Source organism: Pogona vitticeps, chromosome 6, assembly GCF_051106095.1.
Source record: "Pogona vitticeps strain Pit_001003342236 chromosome 6, PviZW2.1, whole genome shotgun sequence".
In the NCBI taxonomy this organism is placed as follows: Eukaryota; Metazoa; Chordata; class Lepidosauria; order Squamata; family Agamidae; genus Pogona; species Pogona vitticeps.
In genome coordinates this window covers 68561744-68576961 of record NC_135788.1, presented here as the reverse complement: position 1 = coordinate 68576961, position 15218 = coordinate 68561744, and the positions used below count along the sequence as shown (strand labels likewise).

The following is a 15218-nucleotide window of genomic DNA, read 5'->3' as shown; positions in this document are numbered from 1 at the left end:
TCATCAGGGTCTCTCTATATAAAATTCCATTTTTCTCACGAAATCTCGCTGTGGTTTCAGGTGTTAGCTGGGTGTCTGTCACCTGTTCAAAACACTTTTGGAGAGTGGTGTCTGCCTTTTGCTCTTGGCCAAATTTGCTGTCTGTGGTTAAGGTTTCCACCACAGCTTCGGGACTACCCTCATCTGCTTCCGTCTCGGGCTCGACAGTACCCCCCTGAACTGTCCCCGTGGTAGCTTGTGAGCGTGTAATCACTAGCACCCGTTTCACATGTTCAGCCAGGTCATTTCCCACGAGCACGGCTGCTGGCAGAGTCGATGAAATCGCTAGCCGCCAAACTCCCCTCCAGCCTTGAAAGCTCACAGGTACCTCAGCTACTGGCAGTGAGATCACCTGCCCCTCAATCCCTGCCACCTTTAGGCTCTCATTTGGGATTATATACTCCCTAGGAATAATGTCTGGATGGCACAGGGTCACCTGGGAACAAGTATCCCTTAGCCCCCTATACTGATGGTCAAGTATTCCTACGTCCACCCCTGCGGTCTCAAACAATTGCGAATCTGTCCTCACTAGTAAGCAGCGCTTGACCTCCACAAGAGGACCATTTTCCCCAGCCTGATCAGCAGATGTAACTGTTCCAGATTGAGTAGCCATGGTAACAGGCTCCCTCAATGGCAAGGAGCTTTGCTCTGTCTGGACACAGAACACAGCTTTTGGCTTGGTTCCACTCAAATCATGAGGCAAATTTCCCTTTAGCTGCTTTAATTTCTCACACGCTGAGATTAGATGGCCCTTTCCTTGACAGAAATAACATTTTCTGCTGTACTTGGAGTCTTTCTCATCTGTTTTTGGTTTTCCCTCCAAAATCTGAGGTCTTTGTGGTTTCATATCTGAGGGCTTCCCTTCAACATGGGCCCCTCCCCCTTGCTGGTTTTTCCCTGGTCCCTGAGAGTACTTGCTGTACGGTTCTTTGGGTTTACCTACAGATTTCCCCTCAGCACCTAAGGGCTTTCTTATTTGGTAAATAAAATCTGCGATCTCTGCCGCCTCTGTCACAGATTTCGGTTTCCTCTCCCTCACCTGGAACTTCAGTTCCCCATGCAGGACTGAATAAAACTGTTCCAGCGCTATCAAGTCTTTGAGCTGCTGGAAGGTCTCCGTCCCCTCCTGAGACAGCCATTTCTCTAGCAGCCTCACCAGTTGGGCCCCCACTTGGGTAAAAGTCTGCTCTGGTTTCTTTGTGAGTGACCTGAATCTTTGCCTCAGCTGTTCCGCATTTATCCCATGTCTGGCAAACACCAGTTTTTTAAACTCAGCGAAGTCTTTCATCAGTTCCACTGGCATCTCTGCATAGACTTCTGCCAGGCTGCCACTGATTAAAGATCGCATAATGGTCATCTTCTCAGTTTCCCTTACTGAGAAGTCCACAAACGCTCTTTCCACGAGGGAAAAGAACACCTCAGGGCAATCTCCCTTGTGGTACACAGGGAATTTCTTCAGGTCAGTTTTAGACAGGCTGCCTTCCCCATTCCCTGGGTTCCCCTCATTATTATTGTTATTACTATTTCTACTCATTATCTCCAGCTTCTTCAGCTCAAACGCCATTTTCTCTCTCTCCAATTCAAATTGTCTTTGCCTCTCCCTTTCCCTTTCCTGTTTCTCTTCCTTTTCCATTTCAAATTGTCTCTGTTTCTCTCTTTCCCTTTCCTCCATTTCCCTCACCCTCAGTTCATGCTGTTGGGCTAGGAGCATTTTTCTGAGTTCTGGGTTCTGTTCTCCCGTGCTCTCATCCTGCACTGAGCCAAATTCCTCCTCAGAACCTTGGTCTACCTGTGGCTCTCTCACTTCACCCATTTCTGCCATTTGGCTTCGAGTCAAGGGCATAATCCCCCCCCAGAACAGGCTGCCTTCACAAGTCAAGCCTCAAAATAAAGCGACGACTTTTTTCCTTTTGCCTCAGAAACAGCCTTCTATAGATTGCTGCTGTTCCTTCAGCACCAACTTGCAACTGTTGCTAGGCAGAATCCACCCCCTCTGCTAGGCCTCTCAGCAGACAGGCTAGATCACTGTTACTTCACACAGCTTTGCCTCAGCCCTTTCCCGCCAAAACAGGTTGCCTCAGAGCTCCCTAATCTAGTCCCCAATCTGAGTGTGCACGTTCTTCCACTAGCGCACCTCCCCGTGAGGTAAGCCTAGAAGATTACCTACGCGCTCTCAGATTTTCCCTGACTAGACCCCCCCTTGTTCTGGGCACACTTGCCAAGGCTTTGCTGGACCACTGGACAACTGGACCAGTCGTATCCCACACGCTGGACACCAATCAATGTGACAACCCCAGACCTACTGGGATATATCACCCTTTACTTAAGCTGCCACCAACCATTCCCTATAAGAAGTCACACAGACCAGGAATGGATTTTTAACAAACAAAAGAACAAGGTTTATTTAAATAACAAACAGGGTAAATAAAAAGATCAAGTAAATAAGATACTGTAACGTGGCTTAGTCCCAACCATATACATATAACAGTTTGGTTCACACAGAACACTTTAAAGTAAAGCACAGACCCTGAACCTATCAGTCCTGGCTACCTATAAAGAAACCTGAACCTATCAGGTATGTACTAACTGACACACAGTTGTACTCAGTCTGACACACAGACTCCCACTCCAGCTTCTAAACTTCTCCACACAAGCTCCACATATATATACAGTACAGCTCCTCCCCCTGATGTCCCGCCTTCCACTCCCCATAGGATGGAACTTTCCCTCCAAACCCATGACAGACAGGTACCATCAGTGCTGTATGTAACAACTGCATTTTTCAGACTCTGCAGGTAGACACCGTGCTGGCAGGATAATAGCAGTCTATGTCCAAATGAAGGAGCTGTAGATGAAAACTTCTTCCCGGCACCGTGTCAGTATTTCAAAGACCACTCTGAACAGAGGTCACAGTGAGGGCATCTTTGTTTACAAGCCCAGGGAAGCCCATTAACCCCCCTTCTTCCCTGTCAGCTATGTCTCTTAAAGATCTTTATGGGAGTGTCCGCTTCCAGGACACTTCCAGATACTCCCATCCCCCTCCTTCTGCATATTCTATGTACCCAACTTCCTCCTCCATCCTCTGTCTCCCTCCATCTTGTTACGCAGCAGTAGAGCAGTAGATAAGTGCAGCATCCGGTATGAGTCCTCCCTCCGCAGGCAGTGAAGTGTGTATCGCAGCTCAGAAGGGCAGTATCTTCAAAAACATTTAACCTACTGATGCCTCAAGTAATGCAATTTTATTGGTATCTATTTTTATTTTTTTTAATTTACCAGTAGCTGCTGCATTTTTCACCCTCGGCTTATACCCGAGTCAATAAGTTTACCCAGTTTTTTGGTGGTCAAATTGGGTGCCTTGGCTTATATTTGGGTCAACCTATAGGAGCAAGTACTAATGTAATTATCTGCAGAGTAAGTATAAATTTGGGCAAGATAAATAATAAATGCAGAACTGAAAGAAATTATTAATTGTGCTCCGCTTCTCATGACATGCAACGTTTTTACTGTCTTTTTACATACTCAGTCCAGTTAAACTATATGGTTTTCCACTTGCTCAGAACTCTCTGCTCACCCATTTTTGCCATAGGGTCTACAGAGAGCAAGATATTATTTAAAATAAATAAGCTACCATAGAAAAGAACTCCTATGCCCAAAATAAAAGAAACCACAAAGGCAGTAGAAATTGAAATTGTCAATACTATTTTCATGTATTGACTACATTTCAAGCTGCAATTTTTTAAAAAAAGACCTTTGTCAAACCTTGCTTTTATTTTATGGCAACTACTATTAGCCTGACACATTTTACATGCTCCTCACCCATCTTCAAATATGTATCCTAAGAAATAATTCTGGATTTTGGCCTTGCAATTATTGCATTAATTTGGACAGTCTCCCTCTAGTGGAGACTTGACATCAGTGTTCTAGAAAATTAGTAAGGCTCAGAGAAGGCACTTTCACATATACACAGATGTTTGTTTCTCTGAGAAACCAAGTTCAATTCCAGACTTCAACCCCAATTTTTTTTTAGCTCTGACAGAGCTATCCTAGGAACTGTCATCTGGGAGGGTCTTTTTTGCAAGTAGAGGCGACACAGAGTTCTTCTGACAGAGAGGGAGAAAATAAAAGCATCCTCAAAATGAACAACAAAACCTATCACCACTTTTAATTCAAATTTATGTGTAGGATGGAACAGAATTCAAGCTAAGGCTCAGGAACAGTAAATGGAATCTCCCTGTTCAGCTGCTGCAATCCCCACTCAGATAGTGTGAAGACAACGTACTCCAACCTTATTCCTTGTCAAAATAATATAAACGTTGATCATATTTTTACTGTTTTGTCAAAACTATTACACTTCCATACAATAATTTTCTTAAGAAGCAAGCCTGATCTATGATAATTCTCCCTTCCTTGACCTATCCTTATGCACTATCCCACATCATTGAAGATGGCTTGAATGGGAAGGAGAAAAATAAATCAAGTGAATTTTAAAAATGAGTATCAAATCTAGATTTACTTACCATTCAAGATTCACAATGTCACTGGACACAAGATTTTCACATTAACCCACACAACTGTTTTTTTTTTTAAAAAAACACCTTTATTGCCTGTTTAGAACAGCAGATTTTGTCTTTAAACCAAGGTCATGATTTTAACTTACAAAGTCATCTTTAACGGTGCACTTCCACTGAAATGCAAATTGCAATTTATATGCAAACATCAACTTGAAATGTTTAAAAAAAACAAAACAAAAACCACATACGAAATTTTTCCAGATCTTTCTACAGAATATTTCACAGAAATTCTTCAGCCATGGCAAACAGATTCATTTATACTTCTGGTCCTTCTCCTCCAGGAACCAACTGTATGGGATTAAAGCAACAAGAGGAGTTTATATGATGTAAGAAAAGAGACACCAGTTTTTATCTGAAACAGTTGTAGAGGAACCATTCCATCTTTCCTAAAAGACTGGGCTACAGAAAATGCCCATGGGAACCTTATAATGCCAGTCTGATACAACAACCAGCTGGCTTCCTTCTCTCATACTCTATGTTTGTATTTACACTTTGCAATGAGACACACTTAACAAATTTGGTCAAAAAGATAAAAACACACAAAGACATGTTTCACAACTGCAACATTTTAAACATTAGCAAAAATAAGTCAGTGAAAGTTGTTGTGGGCTTTTCAGGGTATTTGGCCATGTTCTAAAGGTTGATCTTCCTGACGTTTCGCCAGTCTCTGTGGCCGGCATCTTCAGAGGACTGGAGTAGGAACTCTGTCCACATGGACAGAGTTCCCACTCCAATCCTCTGAAGATGCCAGCCACAGAGACTGGTGAAATGTCACAAAAAAGCAAAGCGTGCTGCTTATATACCGTCCCATAGGACTTCAAGCACTCTCTGGGTGGTTTCCAAGTTAGTTATGCAGGCTACACCTTGGCCACCCCCCAGTGAGCGGGGTAAGCATTTTACCAACCTCGGAAGGATAGAAGGCTGAGTCAACCTTGAGCCGGCTACCTGGGATTGAACCCCGGGTCGTTAGCACAGTTTTAGCTGCTGTACAGCAGTTTAACCACTGCGCCACAAGGCTCTGGAAGAACAACCTTCAGAACATGGCCAAAGAGCCTGAAAAACGCACAACAACCATCAGATGCTGGCCGTGAAAGCCTTTGAGAATACAATTCAGTGAAACTCTTTGGAAAAGGGAATCTTTTCAAGAGGTTCTATTACAAGAGCAAAATTGACAATGCAATTCCATCAAGCAGAACTTGTTTCAGGTGAAAGCACAAATTTGATCTTGCTCTCACTGACAGCTGGACATCATATCCACCCATCCCTACATTTTGCAACACAGGAAATACCTAAGATTTTTTTTAAAAGAGGAGAAAACTGCTACATCTGGAAGCCTCCAGAAATAACTGACCTTCAAAGGCGCAAGGCCCTGTTTTAATATATACATGGAAAAAGAGACAGAGGTATTTGTTTTCCCCCCAAAACCTTGAAGTGAATTTCTAGTCACTCCCAGTCTTGAAAAAATGCAAAGACCATTTTTGATGTGGTGCAGCCTTCAGCAGGTCTTTATAAGTAGCAAAATGAGTTCAAAATGAAAAGCTGGGCACCCACAAGCAAAGTGGATTAATATAGCACAATCTTATCAAAAAAAGCTGCAGAAACATTGATCATTAATAAAGCAAGTTTCTAGTTATTTCAGGTTTGGCTTAATGAGCAGGGATTGACATGGTGAAAGGGGAATGCATCTGTAAGTTAGGAAAATCACTTACCATTGTTATGTTATTTCCGTTTAGCAAAATCTGATCTAGCTTGGTGATTCTTCGTCCTTCAGGTGTGATCTCACTGTTGAATTTTTTTAAAAAATAGAAACCTTTTTAAAAGCTAGTCTTAATTTACGAAAAGGTTTTCATTCAAGAAAATCAAAAGAAATGAAAATTGCAATCTGAGGTACTAGTACATAAAAGTAAGGCAAACTGAACTTAACAGGACTTACTTCTAAGTAAAAGTGGGCAAAACGATTACAACAATTAAATAATTTTTAAAAATCACAAGTACTGTATCAATGGTCTTAGATATCTTCCTTGTGCTATCACAGCAGCATGAGAGCAAAGTGGTTGCTTTCCATACCATGCTGGAAATATGATATCACATGGAAAAGGTCAATAAAATGTAGTTATTTCTCACACCAAAGTCCAATCTCCCATGAAACACAAAACCATGAGAAATAACTGTACTTCGTTCCCTCCAACTGGACATGTAATTGTTACATACAGCACTGATGTTACCTGTCTGTCATGGGTTTGGAGGGAAAGTTCCATCCTATGGGGAGTGGAAGGCGGGACATCAGGAGGAGGGGCTGTACTGTATATAAATGTGAAACCTGTGTGGTGAGAGAGAGACACTGGGAGATGCTGAGACACACTAGAGAGATGCTGAGAGACACTGGGATGTGACGAAGCAGCAGCTGGGAAGAAGAAGCTGTTGTGGGAGTCTGTGTGTCAGACAGGGTACTTCTGTGTGTCAGAGTACCAACCTGATAGGTTCAGGTGTCTGTTGGTTAGCCAGAACTGATAGGTTCAGGGTCTGTGCTTTAAGTTAAGGGTTCTGTGTGAACCAAACTGTATGCTTGTATGAGTGAGAATAAGCCACGTTACTTTATCTTATTCACCTGATTCTGTTTATTTTCCTGTGTGTTGTATGTAAATAAACCTTATTCTTTTATTGTTTAAAAATCCATCCCTGGTCTGTGTGACTTCTTAAAGGGAATGGTTGGTGGCAGCTTAGTGTAACTGTGTGACATATCCCAGTAGGTCTGGGTTTGTCACATTGATTGGTGTCCAGCGTGTGGGATACGACTGGTCCAGTTGTCCAGTGGTCCAGCAAAGCCTTGGCAAGTGTGCCCAGAGCAAGGGGGGTCTAGTCAGGGACAGTCTGAGGCGCGTAGGTAATCTTCTAGGTGTACCTCACGGGGAGGTGCGCTAGTAGAAGAACGTGCCAACTGGGGAGACTTAGATTAAGGTGCTCTGAGGCAGCCTAGTTTTGGCGGGAAAAAGCTGAGGCAAAACTGCGTAGTAACAGTGATCTAGCTTGCCAGCTGAGAGGCCCAGCAGAGGGGGGTAGGCTCTGACTCGATACTGTTGCAAGCTAAGTGCTGAAGAACAGCAGCAATCTCTGGGGAGAGCTGGTTCTGAGGCAAGAAGGAAAAAAGTGGTCGTTTTATTTTGAGGCTTGACTTTTTAAAGCAGCCTGTTCTGAGGGGGGATTATGCCCTTGACTCGAAGCCAGATGGCAGAAATGAGTGAAGTGAAAGACCCCCAGATTGACCAAGGTTCTGAGGATGAATTTGGCTCAGTGCAGGGTGACAGCACAGGAGAGCAGAACCCAGAACTCAGAAAATTGCTCATAGTCCAACAGCATGAACTGAGGATGAGGCAATTTGAAATGGAGGAAAGGGAGAGGGAGGAAAGACTGGAGAGAGAGAGAATGGAAATGGAGAGGGAGAGAGAGAAAATTGCTCTGGAGAAAGAAAAAATGGCGTTTGAATTAAGAAAATTGGAACTGATGAATCAGAACAATAATAATAATAGGGATTCTGAGGGAGGCCAACTGTCTAAAGCTGACCTGAAGAAATTCCCTGTGTACCACAAGGGAGATTGTCCTGAGGTGTTCTTTTCCCTAGTGGAAAGAGCGTTTGTGGACTTCTCAGTGAGGGAAACTGAGAAGATGACCATCATGCGATCTTTAATCAGTGGTAGCCTGGCTGAGGTTTATGCCGAGATGCCTGAGGAACTGATGAAAGATTTTGCAGAGTTTAAAAAACTGGTGTTTGCCAGACATGGGATAAATGCGGAGCAGCTGAGACAAAGATTCAGGTCCCTCACCAAGAAACCAGAACAGACTTTTACCCAAGTGGGGGCCCAATTGGTGAGGCTGCTTGAGAAATGGCTATCGCAGGAAGGGACAGAGACCTATGAGCAGCTTAAAGACTTGATAGCACTGGAACAGTTCTATTCAGTCCTGCATGGGGAATTGAAATTCCAGGTGAGGGAAAGGAAACCGAAATCTGTGGCAGCAGCCGCAGAGATCGCAGATTTTATTTCTCAAATAAGAAAGCCCTTGGGTGAGGGGAAATCTGTAGGTAAACCCAAAGAAACCTACAGCAAGTACTCTCAGGGACCAGGGAAAAGCCAGCAAGGGGGAGGGGCCCATGGTGAAGGGAAGCCCTCAGACATGAAACTAAGACCTCAGATTTTGGAGGGAAAACCAAAACAGGATGAGAGAGAATCAAAATACACCAGAAAATGCTATTTATGTCAGGGAAAGGGTCATCTAATCTCAGATTGTGAGAAATTAAAGCAGCTAAAAGGAATGGTGCCTCAGGAGTCTAATGGAACCAAGCCAAAAGCTGTGTTCTGTGTCCAGAAAGAGCAAAGCTCATTGTCACAGAGGGAGCCTGTTGCCATGGCTACTCAGTCTGGAACAGCTACCTCTGCTGATCAGGCTGAGGAAAATGGTCCTCTTGTGGAGGTAAAGCGCTGCTTGCTGGTAAAAACAGATTCTCAGTTGTTTGAGACAGCCGGGGTGGACGTAGGAATACTTGACCGTCAGTATAGGGGGCTGCGGGACACTTGTTCCCAGGTAACCCTATGCCATCCAGATATTATTCCTAGGGAGTTTATAATCCCAAATGAGAGTATGAAGGTGGCAGGGATTGAGGGACAGGTAATCTCTCTGCCAGTAGCAGAGGTACCTGTCAACTTTCAAGGCTGGAGGGGAGTTTGGAGGCTAGCGATTTCATCGACTCTGCCAGCAGCCGTGCTCGTGGGAAATGACCTGGCTGAACATGTGAAACGGGTGCTAGTGATTACACGCTCACAAGCCACCACAGGGACAGTTCAGGGGGGTAATGATGAGCCAGAGGCGGAAGCAGAGGGGAGTTCAGAAGCTGTGGTGGAAACCTTGACCACAGACAGCCGATTTGGACAGGAGCAAAAGGCAGACGCCACTCTCCAAAAGTGTTTTGAACAGGTGACTGACGCCCAGCTAACACCTGAAACCCCAGGGAGATTTCTGGAGAAAAAGGGGATTTTATATAGAGAGACCCTGAGGAATATCTCAAAAGGGGGAGATGGGATCAGAAGTCAGCTGGTGGTACCTGAAAAGTATCGCCCCATGATCTTACAAAGGGGTCACTCTGACATGTCTGCTGCACACTTAGGGGTGAAAGGGCCCCTTGAGTTGATCAAGCAAAATTGGGAGCAGATCACCCAGGATGACCCACAAGACGTTGTGACATACATAGACACCTTGTTGAATGACCTAAGGAGAAATCTAGAGCTGGCAGCAGAAAACCTGCAAGCTCAGAAGGTCAGACAGAAAACATGGTATGACCACAAAGCTAGAGAGAGGCACTTTGACCCAGGGGAGGAAGTGCTTTGGCTTAGGCCCTGCAGAGAGAATAAACTGCAGCTCAAATGGGCAGGACCATATAGGGTCATTTCCAAGATGTCAGACCTGAACTACCTAATAGAGCAGGAGGAGAACCAAGCAAGGAGGGTGGTTCATGTGAATGCCCTAAAACCCTACTACAGAGGGGAACAGAGGGTTTTATTCGCGATAAAAGCAGCTGAGAGTGAGGAAGCTGAATTACCCTTCTGGGAGGGTAGAGGGGAAGTAAAATACAACCCAGAGGAGGTAAAGATCAGTCCTGCACTCAACCAAGACCAGCAGCAAGAACTAAAAATGCTGCTTAGTAAATATCAACAGGTGTTTTCCAACAAGCCGGGGATAGTGAAGGGAGTGATGCATCGGATCCACACAGGGGATGCACCCCCGCAGGCAGTATCCCCATACCGAGTAACGGGACCCTATAGGGACAAGGTGCGGAAGGAGCTGGACGAGATGCTGAGGGAGAACATAATCGTCCCCTCTTCTAGTCCTTGGTCCTCTCCGATAGTCCTTGTGGACAAGCCTGATGGGAGCATTAGGTTTTGTGTCGATTACAGGAAATTAAACCGTGTAACCACTCCTGATGCCTACCCAATGCCCAGGCTAGACAACCTGATTGAAACCATAGGGGGTTGTCGGTTCATCTCATCATTGGACCTGGTAAAGGGATATTGGCAATTAAGAATTGATCCCAGGGATCAAGAAAAGACTGCCTTTTGCAGCCCTTTTGGTCTCTATGAGTTTCGAGTCCTGAGCTTTGGTCTCAGAAATGCACCAGCCACATTCCAAAGGCTGATGGACCAGACCTTGGCAGGGCTCAGTGACTTTACAGTGGCCTACATTGACGACATAGGGATCTTCAGTAATACCTGGGAAGATCACCTGATACACCTGGAGTTAGTGCTGCAGAGGTTAAGTGCAGCAGGGCTAACAGTAAAGGCCAGCAAGTGTCAGCTGGGTAGCCCAGAAATAAAATACTTGGGTCACATGGTAGGGGGAGGAATGATAAAACCCCTGGAGGCCAAAATAGAAGCTGTTCGTGATTGGCCTAGACCCAACACCAAGAAAAAAGTCAAATCATTTCTTGGGTTGGTGGGCTACTACAGAAAGTTCATCCCGAGGTTTAGCGAGATTGCGGCTCCGCTGACCGATCTGACGAGGAAGACGGCTGATGACCGCATCCCGTGGACCAGCGACTGTGAGGCGGCGTTCCAGAGGTTGAAGGAGGCGTTAATCAACTATCCTGTCCTGCGTGCTCCAGACTTCGACCGGGAGTTCATCATCTACACCGATGCGTCTAACAGCGGGGTAGGAGCAGTTCTGTGCCAGGAGGATGAGAATGGTGACCAGCATCCGGTGTCCTACCTGAGTAGGAAGCTTCAAAAAGGTGAGAGACATTTGGCAACCGTGGAGAAGGAGTGTTTGGCAATAGTCTACGCGATCCAGAAGGCCAAGCCTTACATCTGGGGAAGACATTTTATTCTGTGTACTGACCATTCACCATTGCAATGGTTAAAGACAATGAAAACCCACAATAGCAAACTTATGAGGTGGGCTTTAAACCTACAGGACTATGACTTTGAAGTGAAGGTGGTCAGAGGGTCAGTGAACTGTGTTGCTGACGCCTTATCAAGAAGACCTGAAGAATGAAGACGGCGAAAGAACATGGACTATGTGTATATAATGAGAACAAAAAGTTAAAATGTACCTGGTTTTGAAATTGGTTTGTATGAATAAAGGTAAATTGATGTAATGTATATGGTAAATGTTTAAATGCCTATTTGCTATGGTTTAACTTAGAATGTAAGTATGAGTAAGTATAATATGGTATGTATAACTGTTGTTGTGTATTTTATACAGGTTGTTTTTTGGTGAAAAGCACCTTAGCTTTCCCCCTACAAAACAACTTATAAAGAGGGGAGGTGTTACATACAGCACTGATGTTACCTGTCTGTCATGGGTTTGGAGGGAAAGTTCCATCCTATGGGGAGTGGAAGGCGGGACATCAGGAGGAGGGGCTGTACTGTATATAAATGTGAAACCTGTGTGGTGAGAGAGAGACACTGGGAGATGCTGAGACACACTAGAGAGATGCTGAGAGACACTGGGATGTGACGAAGCAGCAGCTGGGAAGAAGAAGCTGTTGTGGGAGTCTGTGTGTCAGACAGGGTACTTCTGTGTGTCAGAGTACCAACCTGATAGGTTCAGGTGTCTGTTGGTTAGCCAGAACTGATAGGTTCAGGGTCTGTGCTTTAAGTTAAGGGTTCTGTGTGAACCAAACTGTATGCTTGTATGAGTGAGAATAAGCCACGTTACTTTATCTTATTCACCTGATTCTGTTTATTTTCCTGTGTGTTGTATGTAAATAAACCTTATTCTTTTATTGTTTAAAAATCCATCCCTGGTCTGTGTGACTTCTTAAAGGGAATGGTTGGTGGCAGCTTAGTGTAACTGTGTGACATATCCCAGTAGGTCTGGGTTTGTCACAGTAATTATCCCAGAGTTGCACAGAAAGTAAACTCCTTGTAACTGTGCATAACTGTGCCCACATAAATCACCCCATGCAAGCAGAGTGGTCCCAAATCTTGGAAAGAACAGGATTACAAATTTATCTTTTGAAAATCTACTACCATGCTGCCTGGGAAAACCCACTTTTATCCACTGCAAAGGCTGCCACAGAATGCATGATTACAGTATTAGCATCGCAGGAAGCAGAACAAAGAATTACTCGGGAACAGCTGCAGAAAATCCCATTAAGATAAATTCTCCTGGAGGGAGAAAGGAATATGCCCCATAGTTCTGAAAGCAGAGAATTACAGAACACCATCCTCAAGATTCTTCACAGAAGTACCTGACAGTCTTAATTTAGGAATGGAATAAGTTAGAAGAGGAAGTCCAGATACATAGGCAAAAGTAAAGACAATTGTTGGTACAAGAAGAGATTAGTCACAAACATTCTAAGGGTAGAGACCAGTAACAGCAATACTTACAATTCTGTAACATCTTCTAATACCATATCTGGAATCTGGGATCAAGGAAAATAAATTACTAGAGAGGGTACTAGTAATATTTTTCCTTCATGTTGAAGATGAGTGGATATTTTTTGTAAAATATAGACCATGTTCATGTGTTCAACAACTCCTACATCATAGACTCACTTTTTGTATTAGTTTCAGAATCCAGAAGGAACAGATCTTTTACATCAAACTGTCCCCTGAAAATATCAGTTATCCAGCCTGATATCAAGGTTTCATTCATAGCAGAAATAGAAGAAAATGTATGTTGTTTGAAGATGCCAGTTCATTCAAATGGAGCCTTGAATGAGCAAGTGGTCACATTCACAGTCAATTGCATTGTCAAAACCAGAGTGTACATTTAATTTTATACCACATGAAATATCAGGCCACATCCTTTTTAGAAAAAACTATCCCAAAGGGCTACCTACAAACATAAACACACAAGTACGTCAAAATGATAAAGTATTCCTGAAAAAAAAGGATACTGACAAAGTCATCAAATCCTAGGAGTGTGCCAACAATTTCTTTATCACTTTTCATCACAATATGAATGCGAGAGCCTATACACTTGTCCACCAGCTCTGTTGATCAGAAAAACGTTTTTTAAAGAGTTAGGTTCTTTAGCATACACCTTCTCCACAATAGTACAGTATACATTCAAAACCAAAAATGTATGAGATCCTCATGCTACTGAATAAAGATATTAATGCAGTTGCAAGTCCTCTATAATTTCCTGCTTGGCAAGGACCTAATGATTTTATAAATGTATACATATTTCTGAATTACAAATGTTACTAATATTCATGTAGTTACATCCAGAATGTATAGCTAAACTGATTAAGAGCAACCTACATTCAGATTCTACACAGGAGATCCATGGATGCTTGGCAAAAGATCTATAATGTGCAAAACAACCACACAGATGCAAAACCCATAACCTTTGAGGCTTTTACAAATGATGCTGGTGCAAAAGTGTCATTCAAATCCCCCCCCACTACAAATCACACTGTTAAATGCTTCCTTTTCAGCCACCAGACCAGGTTGTGATAAACAGGATTTCATGGAGGAGGGAGAACGAAGACTCAGCACTTTCCAGTTCGGGTCAATAAGTATGTTAGGTGGAAGACTATGGGAGTTGTAGTAGCCCAACACATCCAGTAGGTGAAAGATTGGAAAAACTCTGCTCTAGCCTCACCTCCAAGAGCTGACAGAACTTCCATATAACTTTACATACTAGCCATTTTAATCCTGCTCTTGGTATGCAGCTGACCGAAGGTGTAAAATGGCACTCAACACCTGGTACAAGAAATAACATTTTTTATTTCTACTAATTTAATCATAATCTTTTCAGAGAGACAGCTATGTTAACCTGTTTTTGCACTGTAGCACCTTAATGACTAACATATTTCTTTCACTTTGTTTTCATGAATTTCATTCTACTTCCTACTGAAGTAGACTGCAATCCATACTGAACCTACACCTCTTAATCTGTAAGCACGTAAGGTGTTCCCGTGCTTGTTCGTTTTGCGTTTTTTTGCGCAATAAAATATTAACGACTCCATGGGGAACCATGCTCTGAGGTACTGCTTTGATTTTAGCTTCCCATTTCCTGGTGTGGATGAACCTTGAAACATGATGATCATCTTCGCCCTTAGCTATATTCCACCACCCCACTGCTAAATGTACAATGACATTGTAGTTCACGGATCCTTCGAATTTTGGCGGCAGGCTGCTGAGGCGAGAGATTTGGGCTGCAGCACTCAAGTGCACGAGTTTGTCTTAAAAGCCTATCACACAGAACGCCTTCTCTCGCTTGCTTTTCTTTCCTACTTGCAAAGATCGGAACGCCTTGCTCCATTTAAAAAAAATAAAGGGGACATATCCCAACAACCGCGCCGTCCTTAGTGGTACAGCCACCGGACTCTTTTTTCTTTTCTACACTCTAAGGGCCACACACATCAACGCCACACCCAGCAGACCGCACTCGCCCGCATTTCCTCTCTACTTCCAGCCCTTTCCACAAACAGCAGCCCGGAGTCGATTACCAAGCGGCAGAAGCTGAGAAGGGTTTGTTGTCGCGTTAGCCGCCATCTTGTAGGAAGACCTGACCAATCGCTCCCATCCTTCTCTTATTGGCGCCGCTGTGAGGCTACTGGTTATCAAAGGAAGGCGGGAGCTCAAAACAAGGGCGTGCCGGTAATCG

General features: G+C 43.9%; 1 protein-coding gene across 3 annotated transcripts; it reads right to left on the bottom strand.

Annotated features, from left to right (window-relative positions):
• Window positions 1-4613: 4613 nt before the first annotated feature.
• On the bottom strand, window positions 4614-15218 carry LSM5 (LSM5 homolog, U6 small nuclear RNA and mRNA degradation associated). Of its 3 annotated transcripts, none has more exons than XM_073003795.2 (5): window positions 15061-15218; window positions 13505-13596; window positions 12989-13023; window positions 6320-6392; window positions 4614-4898 (listed from the first exon to the last, which is right to left on the bottom strand). In XM_073003795.2, the coding sequence occupies exons 1-5, from the start codon at window positions 15104-15106 to the stop codon at window positions 4866-4868; spliced, it is 279 nt and encodes a 92-aa protein (XP_072859896.1). In that variant the 5' UTR covers window positions 15107-15218; the 3' UTR covers window positions 4614-4865. The 3 variants fall into 3 exon arrangements, with proteins under 3 accessions (XP_072859896.1, XP_020666931.1, XP_078233621.1); XM_020811272.3 differs by having other exon boundaries at window positions 12989-13016; window positions 13501-13596; window positions 15061-15217; XM_078377495.1 differs by having other exon boundaries at window positions 12989-13016; window positions 13501-13596; window positions 14973-15120.